Source organism: Musa acuminata, chromosome BXJ3-2 (assembly GCF_036884655.1).
Source record: "Musa acuminata AAA Group cultivar baxijiao chromosome BXJ3-2, Cavendish_Baxijiao_AAA, whole genome shotgun sequence".
In the NCBI taxonomy this organism is placed as follows: Eukaryota; Viridiplantae; Streptophyta; class Magnoliopsida; order Zingiberales; family Musaceae; genus Musa; species Musa acuminata.
The window spans coordinates 14,688,111-14,712,116 of record NC_088350.1 but is presented as its reverse complement, the minus strand read 5'-3'; the positions used below and the strand labels follow the sequence as shown (position 1 = coordinate 14,712,116).

The 24,006-nt window shown below is 38.5% G+C and overlaps 1 protein-coding gene across 2 annotated transcripts in view; it reads right to left on the bottom strand.

Annotated features, from left to right (window-relative positions):
• Positions 1-24,006, bottom strand: part of LOC135632139 (protein GRIP-like) — a 60,453-nt gene that overhangs the window by 21,712 nt on the left and 14,735 nt on the right. For both annotated transcript variants that reach the window (XM_065140587.1, XM_065140589.1), the window contains exons 7-17: positions 23,791-23,871; positions 15,081-15,206; positions 9,842-9,950; positions 9,683-9,762; positions 7,927-8,055; positions 7,742-7,842; positions 6,617-6,750; positions 6,433-6,530; positions 6,243-6,362; positions 2,567-2,594; positions 2,417-2,475 (exon numbers count right to left, since the gene is read on the bottom strand). In XM_065140587.1, coding sequence (XP_064996659.1) covers positions 2,417-2,475; positions 2,567-2,594; positions 6,243-6,362; positions 6,433-6,530; positions 6,617-6,750; positions 7,742-7,842; positions 7,927-8,055; positions 9,683-9,762; positions 9,842-9,950; positions 15,081-15,206; positions 23,791-23,871 — 1,065 coding nt within the window. The remainder of the gene's footprint in view (positions 1-2,416; positions 2,476-2,566; positions 2,595-6,242; positions 6,363-6,432; positions 6,531-6,616; positions 6,751-7,741; positions 7,843-7,926; positions 8,056-9,682; positions 9,763-9,841; positions 9,951-15,080; positions 15,207-23,790; positions 23,872-24,006) is intronic.

Here is a 24,006-nt window from a genome sequence, read left to right as displayed (position 1 = left end):
AACAGTAAGCAACTACTGCAACAGCGGCATATGTCGAGCCATAGCTCAGTGGAGATCTCATTTCGAGCCGTCATAGGATCATTGACGATGGAGGTGGCACAACTCAAGCATGGAGACTTCAGTAGCTCCTCCAATCTCATCAACCATGGAGACTTTACCCACTCCCGCTCGGTATGCCTCGGTGCGTATCGTACTAAACAAGGCTCGATATGCCGGTATGACATGAAATTACGAAACTTGAAGACGACATTGAGCAAATGCAAACATAATTGATCAACTTTACCTTGATTCACATGAAAGTCCACAACCGGCTATCATATAGATGCTTGGAGAAGCTAGTATATGTGTATTACACTGTTTTAAAGCTATTGTGAGTCAAGCTCAACAAAGAACTAAAGGAATCAAAGATTAATCATTTTTGACCTCCAATTACACAATGAAGATGCTTAACTGATGCTCGATGCTAAAATGTGCCAAAGTAGTAGAGAACATAAGGGATCCTTTACTTGATAAAGTAGGAGACCATCTCGTTTTATCATTGAGGCTATAGAAGGGGAACAAAATCCACAATAAGAGGAAGAGTGCCCTTAATCAGAACGTGGTGATGTACAACCTCAAGTCAATCTAATCGAGGTCGTGGCAGTCAACAATCAGAAGCATTCCCAACATACGAAGGAGAAGAGCAAGGGGAAGGCGGTACCATCGATCGATCCCTTGGAAAAGAATTAAAGAGCAATAATTTCAATCTAGCGATGAGACACCTCCCCTTTTCGTCTATAAAGCCTAGCGACATCAACAACAATGCCTCGACTAATAATGGCTAGTCGATTGTTCCGTTAACTCAACCTCATAGTGGAGCATTGACGGAGGATAAACATTTCACGCATGCCATTGAAGATTCAAATCACGGAGCTTGAGGATCCACATGTATCATTTATGGTCGAAAGGATAAAGGAAAGGAGAAGCCAATAGATGACTTTGAGCACATGCGATAACATGGTTCGCCTTACTAGTCCGTGCCGATGTATCAACCAATTGTCGATACGATACGTACCGAGCTATACTGAGTCATACAGAGCATACCAACACATGGTACATGGGAACGTACCGATGTACCACCGTTACATGACCCCTTGTCGAACCAGTACATACCGCTCGGTACACTATAATACAACGAACCTTGTGCAATAGAGCCTCTACAATGTCAACACAAATAGGATCCTATGCCCAAAACATGTAAGATGATAGCCAGTCATTTGTTCTCAAGTCCGATTGTTATAATGATATATAACAATAGGTTAATGATGATAATAGAGGTTCCAATGTACTCCAACCTCCCTACCATACATGCCAAAGTCATACTTGCCTCAAGAGACTCCTCAACATGTGTTGTTAGTGATAATCAAGCAATAGCTATTACTACATTAATGCATCAATGAAATATGATTTATCAATACAATATATTGGGAGAGCAGTTTCAAGATTGAGTCCAATAAACATACCTTATTGTTATACAAATTCATAGGATCGAGGATCCCGATCTATCGGCTATGAAGTCTCATCAATCATTTTGGTGGTAGGAGGTATATATGACTTCCGTTTATTTGGATAAAGTTTCCACATATAATCTACCGTCTCTAACTCGTATTTAGGTGATTCAAGATCAACGGAGGATCATGCCACAAAGTTACTCCTCGATGATTCAAAAAAGATAAATCCACTTTCTCCTCGTAATAACCAACAATTCCTATTCATTTATGACTTATTTACACTATTTTTATCAAAATACAAATACAAATACCATTAAATTAGGACAAAAACCATTAAAATGGTTTTTTTTTTTACTTTCAGCCATTTTTTGGCCCTTTTCCCTAAAACTGTACCCACATATGGTACAACGATACCAACTAGTAAATACCAATCGGGCCTAGTACTAATACCACTGATCAACATGAGACGATGGTCCTTGATGTCAACTCATTCAAGGGTTGTAGATCCAAATTCCACTCCCATGGCACTTGGAGTCCCATTTCTACCACTTATATACATGTTAGAGGGAAGGCATCGGGTAACTGGAGATGAATGTGTATTTTTTGGGTGTCAACAAAAAAGATTCCTGCTTAGTTTCTATATTTTTGAACTTTTTTATTTTTTTTTCCCATGTGACAGCACATTGCTAATAATCTCTACAGCATGCCAGCAGATGCCATTCCACAATCCAGTCAGCATGGATGATGCTAACTTCCATAATGGCCCATGCTGAACATATCAATATTATCAATAAAAGGACCGCAAATTAAGACATCCATAACATCAACATAAGCCAATTTATTCGTGATGTCACAGATGAAAAAAAAGTTGTTTGTTAATGAAGATTTAGAAAAAAAAGGCATTAAAATAGCTTCACTAGAATTACCAGAATTTGTTGTTCAGCTGCTGCTATGCTCAACAATTGTGCATCATCCTTCTGAGAAGCTGAAACTCCGACATAAAAAGAGAACATGAATCAACTATTTCAAACAAAAGTTTGTAAACTGATACCAAGGATCAGTAGACTTCTCATCACCTGAGTTTTGTTTTCCATTATGTTCAACCTGAAAAACAGTGTCAGATAAAATTCCTTTGTTAATATTAAGAAAATAAAAGGGGAAATGCATATAAAACAAATTCTTAATACTCAGCAAAAGAAAGAGACAACCAGTCAATCATAAATGAATAAAAAATAAGGTTTTTACAAGTAATAAAATGTACTATGCAACCCATGACATTTACAAAGCCTAATCCCCAAGAGATGCAGCCAAAGAAGTATGCTACTAGCAAGTATAAGAAACCAGGCAATACAAATCAACACTTAATTTAGAATACATTATGACATTTGTTACACCAGCAACTTGATAGATGCTAAAGGCATGAGCACATACTCGATAAATAGGAGCATAATGCCAATTGCCAGCATCTCAACTAAAATCTACCTAATAGAATATGGACCTTCTTTAGGTTCACATAGGAATAAAAAAACAATTAGATTTCTCCATACTAATCCCTTTCTGCTACTTTGTGTATCTTGAACTCAGACTCCAGAAGTTCGAGTTAAAAGGGAGAAATCTGGTATGGATTTTTATTGCTTTCTACAGCTCCTATGACAACCGTAGCATTGAGCCCATTCATCACCTCATCCATCATTATGTTGCTAGCCACAATCATCTAAAATGTCCTCCTAACCTATTTCCTCCAAAACTCTTCCCACTTCTCCCACTCTAGGTTGGTCCAACAAAAGAGAAAGTCAATGTTAATCAGATAATCTCGGTTTATTATGGTGTCTTGACATACCTAGAAGAGGAGCACCGTAAACTATTGAGTCAATCACGATCTTGCAGATATCCTCCATGGTTATAATCGGTGGTTATATAACCATTACATGAATAGACCATCTTTGATGATTCTCCCTCCATTAGGCTACACCTACTCTCTTTCTCAATTAAGCATCCTAATCGATGATTAGAGCTTACCATCGTTACCATTCATGATGTTCAGGGAGCAACCATTACCATGCTAATGCACAAACAGCATTCAAGTTTACCAATAAACTATGTCATGGGAGCAGTCTCAAGATTAGGTCCGACAGACATACCATATTGATATACAAATTCAATGGCATACTATTTCCATGCTAATGCACCAATGGCATACGGTTTACCAATACACTATGTCATGGAAGTAATTTCAATATTAGATCTAATATACGTATCATATTGATATACAAATTCATAGGATCGAGAACCTCGATCCATTGGCTATAGAATCTCGTTGTTCAACTTGGTGGTAAAAGCAGGTATATACAATTTGCTTCAGTTTAATACTTTAATTTACTAAAATCTTCAAGTTTTTACATGTAACCCAATGTTGCTCATACCTTTGTAAATGATTCAACATCAACAATAGAAGAAATGAAAGAACATGCAACAAAGTTGCTCCACCATGTAAAAAAAGATAAATTCGCTATCTCATCCTTATCTTGACTCTATTCCAATGATTTAAAAAGCACTAGGCGCCAAAAGGCGCCAAGGTCCAAAAACGCCCGAGGCACTAAGCGCTCGCCCAAACGAAGGGAGGCACTAAAATATAAAAATATATAATATAATTAATAAATATAATTATTTAAATAAAAAATATGCTATTAAATTAAGAAAATCGGGTACAAAATCATAATAAATAAATAAATCATAATAGTATATTTTTTATTTTTTTAAATAAAAAATATACTATTAAATAAATAAAAATTAATAGTATTAAAATCAAAATAATATATTATTAATCTAATAAATAAAAATACTATTATTAGTATATAGTTAGCAGTTTACTGTTAATATACTGTTAATAGTATAGTGAGAAGAGTGTGAGAAGACCGAGGCTACTGAGGCAACGATAGCGGTAGCAAACGACAGCTGTAGCTAGAGCGGGAGCAACGAGCGACAGCGGGAGTGGGAGCAGGAGCTGCGAGCGGCAGCGGGAGCGGCGACAGCAGCGGCAAGCAGCGATTGTGGCAACGGCGAGCAGTCAACGAGCAACGATTGTGGCAGCAGCGAGTAGCGACGAGCAGCGACAATGGCAGCAGCAGCAGAGAGAAGCGACATCGGAGAAGAAATCTCGGAAGCAAAATCGCGAGTGTCAAGATTTGGGAAGTCGGGGAAATCGCGAGAGGGAGCATGATATCGGTGATTTAGTTGGTTTGATTGAACCAACTAAAGCACCGGAGACCAACCAGACCTAAAAATCTAGTTCGGTCACCTGATTTAACCTAGGCGCTCGCCCGAAGCGCCCGGCGATTGGGCTTAGGCGAGCGCCCATGCGGCGCCTCTTTGGCCTCGCCTCGCCCGAGCGCCTAGGCGAGCGCCCGAGCGCCTTTTGAAATCACTATTTTATTCTTATTGAAATTTAATTAAAATTACATTAAATTATAATTAAAAGGCTCTAAAATAGTTCTTTTTTATTTTTTAAGTATTATTGGGGCTTTTCTGATGATTTTTGGGTTTGTCAATACATATTGACATACCAACATATGATATGCCAGGTTTCTTGATACCAAGGATTGAAATATCCTACCGTACCGAAGTTTCGACATTCTCTCGATACGTTACAGTACTGTATACCGAGCAGTTTATCACTCGATATATATATATATATATATATATATATATATATATATATATATATATATATATATATATATATAATGTGCGACGTTGCCTCTCTTCTTCCTAGGCGGGCGACGTCGCACAAAAACGAGGCGACGTCACCTATATATATATATATATATATATATATATATATATATATATATATATATATATATATATATATATATATATATATATATATATATATATATATATATATATATATATATAATCTTTTCTTTATATATCTATTTATTTATATATATATTTATATATATAAGTTAAAAAAAAAAATATGTGATGTCGCCTTTATATATATATATATATATATATATATATATATATATATATATATATATATATATTTATTTATTTATTTATTTATTTATTTATTTGTTTATTTATTTATTTATAAATAAAAAAATACCTCTCGGTAACAAACGATCCGTGTACCAGTTTACTGTCAGACCAGTACGTACCGCCCGTACCGAGCGATATCATTCGAAACTGTATACCTTGCTCAATACATACCAGCCCGAGCCAGGTTTGGCATCACCTATATGGCATGAGACGGCAAACCTTGCCTTATAAGGTATCCTTTTAGTAAAAAGGTTGATCGTCCAAAATTTTTTAGGAAATCCTTCATATATACAAGATGTTAAACGTGGAGGTAATACTTTTCTTACCATAACCATACTAGAATAACTATTGAAACACCCTTTGAAGAGCAACCTTCAGGCAATAAGTAACTCTCGATCTCAAATTTTTCCTCTCTCATATCACCGTTCCCTCTTTGCTTTTCTCTCGCATCAGATAAATTTCATAGAATGATCATCTCAAAAAAATCCTCATTGCAATGCTGTAGTCATATTTTCCGTTGTGCAAAAATCTCAAACATGCATAAAAGAACTCAAGCTCAAAATTTTATAACCAAATTAACTAGTGAAATATGATGTTCATCAGTTCACAGTTAAAGCAATAGAAAATCGCAAACTAAAATATAGCAGTAAACTGGAATATAAGTTACTGATTGTAGTAGAAAAAGGATGATAAGAATATATATACATGTTGCTTTGATTCCAATAAGTGACGAAGATTCTTATTATCTTCTATCAATTTGGCCATGTCCTTCTCTTTCTCTTCAATTGTTCTATCAGCAATATCACGAAAGATATCATGCTCTTCCTACAAATAAAAGAACCTTAGTTTGTAACAAGCTGGATTGAAACAAATTGCCAACATGAGTGCAAGATACCTTCAGTTTCTCATATCGTTGCTTAAGATCATCTAGCTCCTTTTGCATTTGATCTCCAGAATGTTCAACTTTTTGAGCCTCCAAGGTGCCATATTTTACTAAAATATCCAAGTCACCATAAATACACATGCACAAAAAACATATACAGGAAAAGCTATAGATCTGAGATGGTTTACAACTTTACATGTCCAACTTTCTTCGATACTCTCCAAATTTTTCTGCCACATATCTTTTTCTGACATGTAGCGAGCAGTGGTAGACTCAAGTTTCATGGTTATACTTCTTATTTGACCCTCTGCATCACTAAGAGCAGTATCCCTGATAAAAATATCAGGTTAAAATTATAAAACTCATGCATAGAAGTTACAAAATCATTTGTAGCTATCAAGTATATACTAGGGAAAACTACGTCCAAGCTGTTTAAGTTGAAAGTTCATGAATTCACACGCACCAGTGACAATAAATTCAAGGCTACATAATTAGTGGGAAGTTATATATTGTTGTTTCCTGACTATCCTACATTCTCATATCGTATGCAATCAAAAATCTTTTCTAGAACTTCATACAATTTAATTAACAAATTCCACTCAATAAACATAGTTACATTAGACAACACAGAAAAACATGATAACCGGCCAAGGGAAAGCAACTAAAAAACTTAGAACCTCACACTTATGAACATGGAAATATAGCCTTTCAGATAACAATATTTAGGATATCTAAAAAAATTTTTTGGAGGATCTACAAAAAAAAGATTCGACTTCTGACTTTCTGGAGAAGAAAATGCCCAAGGATTTGCCAAAGAAACATTTGGAATTACATGTAATACCCTAAGTTTTAGACTGTTCAGTTAACTGTAGCGAGCAAGGTTAATTTTGAAAACGAACTAAATTTAAATAATAAAAGAATACCAAATTCAGTGGCTTCCATGAAAATGGAGATGGTTGCCATCTCCTCTGACAGGCACAGGACAGCTTCAGGCTTACCTGTAAATGCCCATGGTTAAGGCACCTGGTTTTATGGATCTTACCTAAATTTTCTCTCTAAAAAAAACATTATCAGAGAATCTAACTCCTTTTCCAGCAAATAAGATGCTTATAAGTAATTTTCAAACAAATAACTAAAAGATGACCTTACAACAGTCACAAAGGTGGACCTGAATGCTGACTTCGGATTATAATTCATATTATGGTGCAGCACTAAATTATTCATGAAACTGAAAATGCCTTGGCGAATGCAATGATCAGTTAAAATCAGATGCAATTCAACAATCTTTAACCTCTACTTATATTTCCATCAGTAACTTTACCTCGATGCAATCTCTTTATCATGTTCCTTCAAAGCAACTTCAAGAGCTTTAACAGCTTTCTCTCTTTCTGCTAAGGTTATTGCTACTTCTGCTTCAGCTTCCTAAATAATGAGCAGCTAGTAACTTAGAGAACAGTTTCAATGATGTCAGTGGACTGTTAAAATAGAAGATAAAAAATTAAATACTTTCACAGCTTGTTCAAGAGATTTCAGCAATTCTGAGTTCTTAGCTTCAGCTAGCTCAGCATCCTTCTTCTGCAAAAGTGCATGTGCACGAACCTTATATGCGGAAAATTCATTTTCCAGTCGCATGATCTGCAAATATGCAAATTGTGAAGCAGATAAATTTTCAATAAAATCAAAAGTAACTATTGGAAAAGGCATTTACATTTGAGTATAAATTTTGTAAACTACAATTGTGCAAGGACTGGAATCGGGATGGATAACCAGGGAGATTTGTCCTAAAGATCCACTGCTTGTGAACTACTAGGCAATTTTAAAGCTATGATTTGTCTAATGTTAATTGTTCAAGGTGAATACAAGTAGATTTCCACAAATTTCCATAAGTTACAGCCAACTAAAATAAATCTAAAGGATAGAAATTTCACCTAATTGGATGCACCTGAATCTTTAAAATCAAATTTCTGTGAACATGCAAAGCATAATTGAAGGAAAACTAGCAACACTAGTGGCTTATTTTTTAGAAATTAAATATTGATGTAGAGCTAGCATCTTTTTCCTAGGCAAGATGTAGTTCAAGAGTGATGATCAAAAGAATTTAGTCATGTATCTCTACTACATATAATCTCAGGGTCTTTTTTTAATGACACTATTGACTTTCATTCAAAAATATATATATAGAAATATACTGCACATACTATATTTGCATGGTCAACAGCATGCAAATGAACCACACACCAAAATCCAAAATAACTAAATGATTCAATTAGGTTTGAAAAATTCAAACTCGGTGACTTATGGTCTAGCATACTTCGTGATTCGAAAAAATGCCCAGAACATACTGAACTTGATATCATAAATTCATATTTACATAAAAAATATAGTGGTAGTATAATTTACTCTCATAAATGCAGTGGATGATATTTTTCAACCATAATAAAATAGTTAAAATATAAAAAAAATAAACATATTATTGATCATGAATATATTTTATGTATATTTTAATCAATATATGTAGCATTTAGTTACAGTTTAGAAGCCAAACACAAGACTGGACCAAACCATACAACTTATGTTTTTTTCTTTATCTGGTTTCGAGTCTTGAGAAATGAACAATTCAGTAGGCTAGGAAATATTTTAAAGAACCAAACAAATTTGGAACTTGTGCACCCCTCTGTGGAGATGTCTCTTGAAATCTACATCTGCGAAACAATTGGTCTATCTGTCTTACACATACTGGATGGTGCCAGTGTGAAACTGGAAAATTAGAATGCTAATTGTAGATGCTTCAGAAATATCATATGAACGAGACATGTCCCCTCATTCAAGAATCTTTAAGGATGGTTGCATAGCAGCAAGATCTAAAGAAAAATTAAAGACAATTTCAACTACCAATTGAAGCTATAATGAAACAAAAGCATATAAGCCCATCATCTTATAAATTTCAGCAAAGTCATATTGATAATCATATAGGATGAAAATAAGTTACACCTACATATGAGTACAACCTATTCTTATGATTATAAGATTGCTCAAATTTAAAATCTCTTAAGTGATGCTTAACATGTTTTTGCTTTCTCCTTTTGTAACTTTATCTGTTTCTTTTATGGGAAAAAAAGCCCAAAATTCAAGACATAATCACCAGAACTCACCTTTCCAACCAAACCTCAAGCAAATTTATAGAATCTTCTTACTAAAACCTACCATGTTTACATAAGACTAAATATTGTAAAGCCCAATTGGCTAATAAAATTAATTGTACCTCATCTTTTGCAACTATAAGTTCAGCATCTTTTGCACTCAACATTTGGTATTTTGTTGATGATTCTAGTTCCAACTGACCTACAAAAAACAAACAAGAAATAACATCTACTTATCCTCATAAATTAAAATTTCTTAAACAAAGTTAAATGAAACATACTTCTCATTTTAGCTAATTCAATCTCAGATCGCAAACATGTGTTCTCAGATGCCTCCAACTTAGTTCGGAGAGACTGACAAGCTGCTTCCCAGTTTTGTTTTTCTCTATCCTGAAAGAAGATAAGCAAAGAAGGCATAGATGTAAAATACACTACAAGATGTTCAATAATTGCCAATTTGGAGGAACAGTAGCCTTTTTGTTTCTGCAGATCTATGACCATAAAACACAAAGGTGAACATAAACGGAACAATAACACAAAGGTGAATAAAAAGATTCTTCTATGCTTTTATAGATCAATTAATATTTATGCATTCAGGAATTCCACAACCTGAAAATTTTGCATCAAGAAATTTATGTTCACCCATACCAATCAACATGGGCCAGTATTTACAGGTCTAATTCTGAATGCTCAGTATTATTTCATATTGAGTTTAACAGCCAATATGGTCATCGGACCAGACTTAACACCTGGTTTTGATAAATGTACTAAATGGTATGTATACTGCCAGGTATCTGGATTCAATAGCTCTCACACGAAATTAAAGCCCTCATATTTTCACCAAGCACTCTCAATCTCACTCTACAAACTTGATCTTTCTTAAATCTGAGGTTGATCTCAAGTACATCAAGTCTCGTCATCAACAAATCATTCGAAATTAAAATCCTTGCCTCAAACACAAATTGGTGACTTGATGTCAATTGTAGTTGTATTCTTGTGATTTCTTTACCTTAAGGTCATGGTTTCATAGCTTTTAACTTAGATTTTAGCTTTCCCTCCCAAATCTGTGGATAAATGCCAGGTGATTTCTTGTCTAAGTGAGGCTGGACATGCACAGATCTAGCATATAGATCAACTTGATTCTATGTTCGATCACTCAGATCCAGTTACAATTTATCCAAATCCATTGAAATTTCATTCAGACTGAGCCAGAACCCATTCAAATCTGGCCTAGATGCACATAGATTTGGACTAGATTCACATAGACCTAGGCTAAATATGTACTTATACGACCTAAATTGTCATTGATCTAGGCTAGAATCATACCAATATGGCCTAAATTTTCTTAGATCTATGCTAGATATGTTCATATCCATGCAAATGTAGGCTAGATTTGTACAGATCCAGGTCAAATCTGTGTATTACATAGAGCACATTTAGGCTAGATCCACAGGAATCTGACCTAGATCCATGATGATTGAGCTTATACCTACGAAGATCTTATCTAGATGTAGGCAGTACTTGCATATTCCAACATCTGAGTCTAACTTCCATAATTGCTGCCTAAATCAGTTTGTTATTGTTTGTATAAAAGCGACAAAGTACCAATCCCATGTGATAGCGTATTCATTGCTTGGATGATTGGATCATCGCTAATCACTTGACAATGCATCCACCTGTGACTACATTGGTCGAGGCTTAGGAATATCCCAACTGAAGCAATATTTGGTTAGAGGATTCCCCAACATAACTAAATGTATGAAGCCTCTCCAAGAAATCAAATGAGATTTTCGGGCAGTATTGAATGTTTTAAAGATGCAGGAATAACCCAGAGGGAGGACCCGGACAAGTGGCATCTGAGCTGCCTGTTTGTGATGAATATGAGGATCAGATGGGCAATGTTAACGAGAATCCTGAGCTTGTAGCACTCATACATCATTGAAGCAACAGTACATGCAAGAGGCCATAAAACACCATGGGTTTGGTGATTCATCCTGATACAAATATGGCAGTGGCAATGATATTTGACCATCTCAGTTCAATTAGTTCTCCATAGTCAAAAGTGTCAACATGTGGTAGCAATAAGGTATGCAATACCGTACCACACTGGTATTTTGAGGCTGGCTTGGTACGGTACGGTACCATGAACCGAGCGGTACACCAGGGCGTACCGAGCGGTACACCTAATTTAGGTGAAAAACCCTTCAAAAATACCTGAAAATAAAAAAAAAAGTTAGGATAAGGTTTTTAAGTTAGAAATAAATATAGTAATAGCATAAGTTTAGCAAAATCAATATAAATTAGGTAAAAATAGTATCATATATCTTTTTCGAGCTTTGAAGAATATCTTATGCAATGTTCGTATTTCAGTCCATTATGGATTGTCCTTATGTAAACATACCTCTTGATTAGAAAGCTCTTCTCTTAATCTTCCCAAATTAACCTCGATTCAATTCCCAAATCGTTGTTTTGTAGAGTTTAGGAGAGCACAAATGTGAGAAAAAAAGAGTTTGAGATAGTTTAAGAGTATGAGAATGTAATAGAGTGAAATAGGGGAGAAGGATTTAAATACTATGAGAAGGATTTAAATACTAGAAGAAGGATTTGATCGTTGGAGCACTGTATCACTGTTACCGAGCGGTTTTAAATATTTCTTCCTCTTACTGTAGCACTGTAGCACGTTCCGTCCGATAGCGAGCGGTCCGCATACCGGTATGTCGTCGGACCGATACGTACCGCCGGGTACGAACGGTACCATTCGAAATTACATACCTTGGGTAGCATAATAATACTTATGAGCTATGCAAAAGTGGCAATACACAATGCTGTCGAGTTGGGGGCATAGATTACTACAGTATGTATCATGTGTCAGTATACCAACATAGACCAGACCTGTATTAGTCCAACCATGGACCAACATGGGTCTGGTACCAGAAATGACAAACTTTGGTGTAAATGTCATCAGTGCCATTAGTAATAACACCATATTGCTCTTGTACAGTTTAGCACATCAAGTCACGAAAAATTACTTAATGACCTTGCTCTAAGGCATCTATTTCAAGAAGTCTATAGCATATTAAGCAAGAACACTATCATTTCATGCCAATATATGGATCCTGGCATCAAAATTACAGTCTATAATTTGTTCGACTCAATCACATTTACGATCTTAACTCAATTGTCATTTTGTGATTTATAGGTGGGTACAATACGAAGGATCCACATCTCTCACTTGAGAACAATTACAATATGGTTCCTATCATACACCACATCATCCAATGGCTGTTAGTGTAATTAACCCATAATCTCGTTAATACGCACCAAAGTTTACAACTAGCTATTATGCAAACACTTGGAGAAATTGAAATGAGTCCACTATGACGTATCTTTGCAACTGCCCAGCCATGAGTTGGAATAAATGAAGCTTGAGTTAAATCCATTTACTCCACAGTCTTATCAAGATGATTGAGATCTGATGATAGACTTGTTGCATATAGAAGAGAACCTGGATGACACAATTATGGACATGGCGATCCACCACTACCATCTTGATTTATTTCTAAACAGATCAAGGAATACTAAGAAGACGCAAGTACTCGGTTCGAGTATGGTCGTATGTTAGGAAGTGATGCGGATCGAATTTCAAAGCGACGTGACGCGTTAAGTGAGGAACAATATTTTGCTCATGCCACCCAAGATGACAACTACAACACATAGATCCAGTCAATTGGTTTATGACCAGTGATTTAAAAAGCGCTAGGCGCCAAAAGGCGCCAAGGTCCAAAAACGCCCAAGGCGCTAGGCGCTCGCCCGAGCAAAGCGAAGCGCTAAAATATTAAAATATATAATATAATTAATAAATATAATTATTTAACAATATTAAAATCAAAATAATATATCATTAATCTAATAAATACAAATACATTACTGTTACTAGTATACTGTATAATGTTAACAGTATTCAGTATACTATTAACAGTAGTATACTGTTAACAGTATACTTTCGAAAGAGGAGAAGGAAGAGGAGTGTAAGGGAAGACCGAGGGTGCAGCGACAGCGATAAAAGTGAGCAGCGGCAGCGAGAGCAGCGAGCGACGACAGTGGCAACGGCAGCAGGAGCGGGAGCAGCAACGAATAGCGGTGAGCAGCGGCAGCGAGAGCGGCGAGCGACGACAGCAACAGCGGCGAGCAGCGGCAGCGGGAACGGGAGTGGCGAGCGATGACAGTAGCAGCGACGAGCGGCGACAGTGGCGGCGACAGCGAGCAGCGGCAGCAGGAGCGGGAGCGACGACAGCGACAGCGGGAGCGGGAGCGACGACAGCGATAGCAGCGAGCAGCGAGCGGCGACAACGGGAGCGACGAGCGGCGACAGCGAGCAACAGCAGCAGTAGCGTGAACGCGAGCAGGGTTAGGGTTGGGCAACGGCAGTTGATATCGATGTTTTAGTTGGTTTGATTGAACCAACTAAAGCACCGGAGACCGAACCAGACCTAAAACGTTAGTTCAGTCGCCTGGTTTAACCCAGGCGCTTGCCCGAAGCGCTCGGCGCCTGGGCTCGGGCGAGCGCCCAGGCGACGCCTCTTTGAAGCGCGCCGCCTGGAAGTGAAGCGAGGCGCTCGGGCCTCGCCTCGCCTCGCCCGAACGCCTAGGCAAACGCCCGAGCGCCTATTGAAATCACTGTTTACGACTGAAAAGACAAGGGCAAAGAGAAGAAAGTTCTTAGATGATATTGAGCTAGACAGTAAATCCTCATGCTTATAACTGCCTATCCGAATAAATCCCATGGCCAATAATATCAAAGAGATGATTGATCCTTTTTCTTATAATCTAATACTTCCACAAGAAGGTTTGAAAAATACTGGCAAATAGGATATTGTAAATATGCAGACAAAGATGTGTGGCACATGAAGGATTTGCCCTTTCCTTCTAGATAAATGGTAAAAGAAGTAGCACTATATAAGTGATCTCTCGCATCATTAAAATCCAACAATTAACAAAATGTCTCTTAAAATACAACCAAATCCAAGAACATCCAACTTGGTCATTCCTTGTCTAGCACTGGTATGATGTAAGCAAACCACCCTTCAACAGAGAAGATCAATTAATATCATTCAAGTGTCAGCTTTGCTTGCTTAACACAACAATTTCAACATGAACCAACTTACTTCAGTATATTGTTCTGTAAGAATCAAGTATGAGCTCCAAGATCTAGAAAATGTATAAAAAGGTAAAGAACTTTAACGTCCTCAATCCTAAGATGGTAATACATGATTGCCATCAGAAAACATAAGTTTTATGTCCTTGGTTTCATTCCAAGAATCCAGTTAAACAGTTCAGTCACATTCAAACCAACTCACTCCACTACAAGAACATTAATTTACTACTACAACAATTGCAAGAGCATATAACATTGCATTCATATGGAAAATGTGGTCAAGCAACACAGAATTTTATCAATCAGTTCCAAACCTATGTCCAATTCATATATCAACTAAAAGATCTGAAGGTTAAATTTCTTACTTGCTGGTCTCTAAGATGATTAAGCTCTCCTCTCATTTCCTCTAGTGCAGCTCCAAGTCTTACAGCTTCACCTGTTGACGCTGCATCCAACTCTGCTATCTTTGAGTCTTTCTCAGCAAGTAAGACCTGGAAAAGTCAAGATTGAGCACATTTGTTATCATCTTATCCATCCCAGTTTAATTGTAGTTCTAAGGACATTGCAGATTACTCATGTGAGTAAAAATTCAAGAAATGCATTTATAGAAAGCATCCAAAATAACTACAAAAACAGAAGGAATGTGTCACCAAAAGTAGGAAAATGAGTAAAATTTATTTAAATTAGAATGCATAAATTACCAACTACATGGTTTAATAAAAGGTTTTAACTTCCTAGTGATTTGCACAAACATCTCAAATCTTTTGTATGATAAATATACAGTGTCAGCCTAGACCTTAATCTTACACAAAGAAGAAAAAGTTAGAAAGGCGAAAACACAAGTAATATGCCACCTTACACACAAAATGAGCAAGATAATCAGGATTGCAAGCAATACAAAACAATTAGCTTTTGTTGACATAAAAGGTTATATCGCAAATAGACTCAATGGTCACACACAAAGGGGTCCGAAGGCAGGTGCAAGCCCAATATTCACCTAGCACTTTCGTCGAAAAGAAAAGAGCACACTAAATATGTTGCACCATCCGTAAGTCATATAACCAAGGCCTCAAATGTCTCAATGCCACCTAGGGTTCCAAGGGATTGAGACCAAGGTATGCACTTTCGAATAATACCGCCCGATACGGGCAGTACGTCAACTTACCGGTACACGGACCGCCCGTTACCATATATATAAATATATATAAATATATATATATATATATTAAAAGACGACGTCACGTCGCCTTTTTCAGCGACGTCACCTTATATATAAGAATATTTATATATAAATACATATATATATATAAATACATATATATATATAAATACATATATATATATATATAAATACATATATGTATAAATGAGGCGACGTCGCCTCGCTTGGGATAAGGAAAAGGCAACGTCGTCGAGACGACGCAACATCGCCTTTTATAAAAATATTTTATATATAAATATATATATATATATATATATATATATATATATATATATAAACGAGGCGAAGTCGCATCGCCTCGATGACGTCGCCCCACATGGGAGAAGGAAAAGGCGACACAACGTCATCTTTTATAAAAATATTTTATATAATATATATATATATATATATATATATATATATATATATAAACTCGACGACGTGGCCCCGCGTGGGAGAAGGAAAAGGCGACGTCGTCGAGGCGATGTGACGTCGCCTTATATATATATATATACCGAACGGTATACCGCTCGGTATACAATTTCGTACCGTACCGAGAGAACGTCGAAACTCCGGTACGATACGAAATTGCATACCTTGGTTGAGATAGCTTATGTTTTGTGCCTCAAGACCGTCAACCAGAAATCAGCATATGACCAGGGTATACAATTTCGTACCGTACTGGAGTTTCAATGTTCGCTCGGTACAGTATGAAACTGTATACCGAGCGATATACTGTTCGGTATACCGCTCGGTATATATATATACTCTCTTCTCCCAAGCGGGGTGACATCGCCTCGTTTATATATATATAGTGGTTCAGTCGTCGTGACCTACATCCACTCCACTGATTCCTCTTCTGTCGAGGCCACCGACATCCACTAACGATCTTCCTTCAATGGGTGAAGATCAACTACCCTTACAACTCGATTCTCCTTTCGACAGGTTCAAGAGAGAACATTTACAACCCCTTTTTACAAAGCTTCCCTCACACTCTCCCTTAGAATGGTCTCTAAACTTTAGGATGAGGGACTCTACACTTTACAAGGGTTTTCAACTTTAAAAACACAGAGTTTTTGATCACCTTTCTTACTACTCCATGCAGGAATAGCTGGGGTATTTATAGACTCTAAATGGCTTCAAAACTTAGAGCCAAAATTCAAATCCTCGAGATTTCGGGGTACGAGCGGTACCACCGCCTGCAGCCTGACACTGGGCGGTACCATCACCCAGTCTGGCGGTACTATAGCTTGGGAGACTATGTTTGGGCGGTGGTCTGGCAGTGACAGTCTCGGAGACTGAGTCTAGGCGATACCACCGCCCAGACCGGTAGTACCACCATCTGACACAGTCTCGCAGACTATGCCACGACAATTCCATCTGTTGGGTCACTGTTTGGGCCTTTCACTTGGCCCAACACAGCCCAAACTTGGGCCTAGTTGACCCCTAATTAAGTTGGTCTAATTACATTCTAAACTGACTCTATTAGACTCTAAACTAACTCGAACTAGACATAATCGATTACAAGCGAATCCTTTGTTGTCCGGCATGTCATTGGTTCTTCCAGCGCTTCGTCCGATCCTTCAATGCATATCCTCTCTTTCGGCATATTGCCCAATCAGTATATTGTCTTCTCGCAACATCTGATCTCCTTGGCGCAATGTCCGATCTTCTTGGCCCGATGCCCGAATTTACGGACCGAAGCCTACTACCGACACGTCGACCGATCATCCGGCTCAACGTCCAATCTTCTGACATGTTTGCTCCAGCCCAACGTCTGATTCCTCCTGCTTTAATCAATTTGCCTCTTCTGATCGAAGCTAGTCCTGCGTCACTCAAATGCACATTAGATAAACATTATCAATTGGTTTCATCATCAAAATTCGAGATTAAACAGCCATAAAGGAAGTGGTTGACAATGGAGATTGTGCTAGTGGGGGTGGGGGCAGAGGCTCAAGATCCAAACAATGGTGTACCAATTTCAGCGAAGTCAGTGGACTTCGGGAGCTGCTAAGCGATGGACTATCCTAGAGCTATGCTTCGTCTGGGTATGACCCGAGAGTGGGTGGACGAAGGTCGATTGTCAATGGAGCAAACATAATCGAAAGTGGAAGAGGCCCTACGATATGCTAGCAAAGGCCACACATAGACGAATCGCAATCCAAGTTCATCCCACAATGATCAGAATGCAATAGAGATGTCACTAGGAGGCGACATGGTGCAACGGATCGTGGTGGAATAGTTCATGGCAATGCGATACACACGTGGGAGTCCCGTGAGGGACTAGATCATACGGAGGTATAATCGGGACCTACTGAGAGCACCACTTTGGTGAACAATATGACGGCAAGAAAGGCTATGGATTCAAGGAGTGAATGTCATGGTATCACAGAGGTGGGTCTTCAGTATCGAATTTTGCATCGGATAAAAGCCTTAGTCATCAGCATATGGGAGCTGTGTAGTGAACCATCGAGAGAGAATTTCGAATGCAAGTACCAATGAGTCCCATGGGGAAGGAGAGGGGGGGGGGACTTGATCATGCAGAGATATAATCGAAGCGGTTGGAGAGTTGAATTGCTCTACAGCTCATATTCGCTTAATGGAGCCCGACAAGTCAGAGGAAAAGGTCGAATAAGCGAAAGTTGCTACCAAGAAAGCTAAAGAGAACAAAATCGACGCAAACCCTGCAATATGATGGCGGTGGCCATGTATGGGAGTTACAGTCCGTCTTTCCATCGACCAAGGGAAACTACTCAAAGAACACAAAGGTGTTGAAGCAAGTGGTCGAAAGGAGCGAGGAAGCGACGACGAGTCTAGAGGGACTTAACTACCCAAAACCAAGCATCGGTTAGAATGGAGGTGAACTCGGAGGAGTGCCATAATGCCACAGAGGTAGATCTATCGATCGTAAAGAAAGGGACGCAGATGCGAGGCGACGGATAGTAAGACTATGGGCATGACAGCACCATGGTACCGTAGAGGTGGGACTTCCATGAAATCATCAATCTCTTATTCTTATGGAGGGAGAGCGCTTGGTCATGAAAGGGGCTGAGGAGGTGAAGAATGCAAAGGCAAACTCCAATTACCGAGACAAGGCTGAAGGGCAGAAGCTAGGGAACTTCGTAAGACCGGTGTCAACGAGCTTCTCATCAAGATAGCTGAAAGTGGAGGACTTCGGGTCAATGCAAGAGTGCTCGACCAAGGAACGAAGTAGGCAGTACGCGGTGTTGTACCTTTGCTACTTAGAGGAATAGACAGCAGAATAATGGAGAAGACAGTACAATCACAGAGGTAACCAAAACTATTAAAGACCTACTCCAAGTTAGGGCGAAAACATTTTGCATTTCAGAAGTTCGATGGTATTGAGAAGGTGAATCACAGTAGCTAACTCAACGCAAGGAGTACAAACAATTCGAGTGCTTCGGAAGTGTGAGCAAAGAGTGGGCAAAGGCTAGTAACTAGCTCAATGCATGGAGTACAACCCTCGAGGAGGCAGGCAAAGTCAAGTAGCCTTTGCCTTCTCAACTCTTAAGAGAATGGGTGAAATCGAGTAATCGAGTACCCCAATTCTCTTATCTGTCTAGCAGAAGAGCTCTGCACAGGTTCAAAGACCCTTTGAAGAAACCTAAGGGAAGACAATAGTTATTAACTCCTCACCAATGGTGATCAGTGCTACTAAAAGTAGATTGTCCACTTCATTTCCCAACAGAATGTCAATCGAAAGCGAAAGTAATACGAACCTACTTGGAAGTGACAACTAAGTGAAAGAAAAATCAATAGGCAAATTTTGCGGAGGAGAGACCTAAAAACTTCAAAATCTGTGAAGTGATGCTCGTTAAAGCTCCAACAAGCATCTACCCAGTTCTAAGCGGCATGAAGCATTTGAGATACTAACGCATACAAAGGTGGTATTTTCCTTCATCTGAGAGATTTGCAGGAACCAACAGAGATCAACATAACTCAGCCGACCCCACACCAGAGTCAAAAGTCATTAGCAAGTTAAAGCAGCATGACAGATCAAAGTTTGACTACTCAACAACAGCGTCGGAGTGCAGTTGAGAACCACGAGGCGCATTGTAACTGAAGCAGAAGATTGAAGACTCAACAAAAGCGAGAAGATACAGCGTCTGCAAAGGCTTCGACTAGGACGTCGAAGGAAAATGTGAGGAAGAATGTCACAGACAAAATTGTAAATGTAAGTGTTTGATGTAATGCTCATATATGTCTATATGTTTCGGTTTTGTTCATGCTTTGCACAATATGTAAAGGACTGACAATAGACTTAGCAGCCTCATTTTGGTTGGTTTTGGTGGTCGTCTTAGGCGTGCAAACAAAGGTTGTGTCATGTGAGCACTTGTGAGGATTTCAATCTGTAGTGGACCATTTTGGACCCTTTATTGTACGACCGTTCATAGCTTGTGAAGTTTGTTTATAATTTACATTAACTATAAAATATTTGCTGAAATGATTGCTTCTGGATCCCGAGTGAAATGCTTTCTCTAACATATTTTCTCTTTTGTAGGTCCTAAGGGACCATAGAAGGTTTCGAAGAGGCTGACCTTTGCGGACGGACACGCAAGGGTGCCACACGACTTAAGCAAAACCAGCTTAGTACGTGACAAGGCGTTGCCCTCTAACTCGATGAAGGTCTCGAAGCCATCCATCCGACCGAAACGGAGCTCACCCATGAAGGTCGTATTGGAGGGCCATGAGAACTTTCCCTTTCTGGAAGCCTTCCCCCTCCGCCACTCCCCCTCGTGCATGCACTAGTCGGCCCCAAGGCACTTCGCCTGTCGATGGGGGGAGTTCTTCTCCTCCGCGTCCACGATCAGGTACAAAAATCCTAAATTGCTTCATGTTCTCCACTTGGTACGCCCTAGCGTACCGCTCGATACGTCGGTACGTTGGTACGCTGGTACGATACAAGATTAAAAACCTTCGATGGAACTCCTATTGAGCTCACAGTTCAGATCGTCGAGGGAGCAAAAAGTTGTCTTTCTCGAACATGTCTTGGATACTTAGCATCAATGCATAAAACTATTTCACATAGTCCCAGATAATAGAGGTCTGACGAAGTTGTCATAACTTCCGTCATGTAACGAACTATATTCTCTATCATGAACTGAATTTGAATTCCCTCTTCAAGGCTTCCCAAGTGTCGATGTTACAACGACCTTGCTGAATTTCTTCCCACCGTGTGTACCTCCACAATTTTCCATCATCGACAAGATATATCGTCACTAATGACACCTTCGAATCTTTTAATTCTGGTTGGGTTGCTCTAAAGTACTATTACAAATCGAAGAGAAAGTTTTCTAACTCCTTAACATCCAAAGCACCCTCATAGCTTTGTGATTCGGGAGCCCTTAATCTCGATAAGAGATAACTGCGAGACATTCCTCCGCTTGCATATGTAACTTGCATGAGTACTAACACTTGAGTCATCAAATCCCTTACCCTTGTAAGTATTGCACAGACTCTCATGTCGTCTGTCAACCTTTCGACTCAAACCTCCAGTTGATCCAGTCAAGATTGCAACCCTATTTACACAAACTCTACCATCTCAAGAAACTCCCTACTTCGTGGAGATCCATCAACTTTTAGTTGACAAGGTCAAGTCGTAGCTCTGACTCAACCAATCTTTCCTTTGGTGCCTCTATATCATTCAAGCTGCCCTTCAACTCATGCCTATTCTGCGTAAGAGAACTCTTGCGCTGCGAGAACATCGCTACAAATGCCACACTCCACTTGGGCAGCTTTGCTAGATTTCGCGCGAGTGCTCGTTCGTTTCTCCAAAACGGTCACACATTGCTACTGCCCATCATGTACAGCAATGCTAGTTTTGCCACGCTGCCCAACCATGGCAATTCAATGTTTGCTTTATCCGCTATGATACCACTATGTCATTCCCTTAGATGGAATTACCTATGGCGTGCAGCACCCAAGTGATATGTCAGCAAGGGTCAACCTAGACCTTAACCTCGTGCAGTCCACAAAAGACCTACACAACAAAGAAAAGGTTTAAAAGGCAAATGTGCAGACAATTTGCCGCCATCACGCATGAAAATGGCAAGATAACCGGATCCAAAGGAACACAAAGCAACCAGCATTCATTAGGCTTAAAAGGGTCTTGAAAACAGACTGAACAAGCACACATAAAAGGGGTTCTAAAGGTAAATGCAAGCCCAATGTTCACCTAACACTTTCACTAAATAGAAAACAGGCACAATAAAGAAGTTGCATCACCTATCAGACCCCTACTCAAAGCCCCATCCGCGTCGGTGCCACCTGGGGCGTTCCAAGGTATTGAGACGACTGACGTTACGCACCACTAGGTCATCAACAAAAAATCAGCCCGTGGCATGTAAGGACGGTATAGTCTTGGGCCATTTTTCCTTCGTGCGGCGTCGCATAGCGAAAATCATTTCCGAGTTTTACATGATGAAAACAAGAAATAAAAACACTGACAACAAACAAAAGTAGGGCAGACTATAGTGTTTTCTGCATGGTACAAGCTGTCCTAAAGTAAACACCAAATACATGAAGAAAACAACAGAAAACAAGAACCAAAAACCGTCATGGACAAGTGACGAAAACCTTGTCGACATTGCTTCATGACAGCTGATCCTAAGTCGCATATAAATTACAAAAGCAATAGATTCTAAGTTTATATTTCACTACAGAGAGAAACTCCTCAAAAACTAGCCTCTTGAAGCAAAATCCATGGAGTTTCCAACTAGAGTCATGACAAATTCATATTGTAATAGGTTATTAGGTTGCCCTTGTAATCAAGTATTAAAAATATTATTCTTCAAATCATTTGTTCGGTTATTCTGTTAAAGACAATTGTACTTATCAATTCTAACAAAAGCTTGCATTAAAAATTCTCCACTTCATTATTTAAATTTTAGTTGACCATTATAATTAATTCAAAAATCGATTCCACTGGGCCTAGCCCACACCTAGATAGCACAAGCTGAACATTGATGGTTCTTATGTGAAGATATCCTAAATTAGGGGTTTGGGATTTGTTTTTAAAACTCACACAGGGCAGTGTATTTGTGCAGGTGGCAAGTATATATTTGGAAGGGGAGCTTGTACAACAAGTTGACAGTGGTGCATGAGGGACTACAGCTAGCTAAGCAGGAGGGAGTGGAAAGGATAATGGTTGAAGTTGATGCCCAACTTGCAGTTAACATCCTGAAGGAGTTGGATCCTCCGTGGAACACAACAAACCTTGTAAAGGATATTTTTGGCTTCTTGAACTTGTTTAATGATTTCCATATCTCCTATGTGTTTAGGAAGGGCAACCAGTGTGCCAACTGGTTAGCTACCTCCATGAGGGCTATGGCCTCTAATTTTGTTTCGAGAGGGAATTGGCCTCAGGCCTTCCATTCTTTTTTGTTGGTGATCTCCATAGCATAAGGTGTATTCACTTTTTGATTCAATAGAATAACTTTTTCCTTTTGAAAAAAAAAAATCAATACTACTTAGTCTTTAATCTAGAATTGGTTATTTGTTTGCCAAACGTGTACTTAGATAAATATAACATTTAAGCTACTAAAGGATGAAGCTTCAGTAATAACTTATTCAGCCTCTTCATGCTATCACTGAATTTAAAAAGAAAAGCATTCCCGTAAGCAGAAAATCTTTCTCATATATTTGCATTATTCTTCAAGGAATGAGAGAAAGAGAGGATGAAATGCAGTACCACACATTTTACCTTTCAATACTTTAATTAGCAAGTCAATATAGTGACAGGCTCACAAACTTTGCATCTCAGCGATATGTATTGCACGATTTTACAAGGAGGGGGCATCATAGGTAAAACTAAGAAGCAATTAAAAATTAGGAACGTAGAAGTGCAACTGTACCTGGAGAGAAGAGTTTGTTTCAGCTGCTTTACTACTTTGTGCTAGAGCATCAGTAAGCTGTGCTTCTAAACTTTCTACTTGCTGGAAAAAGAAAAAAAAAGAAAGAGAAACAAAAGGTTCAGAGTAAAGCACAAATATGTCAAATATTTAGTTCCAACAATAATTTGAATTGGCTACAAAGATATTGCATATTTATGCCACTTGAACAACAATTTA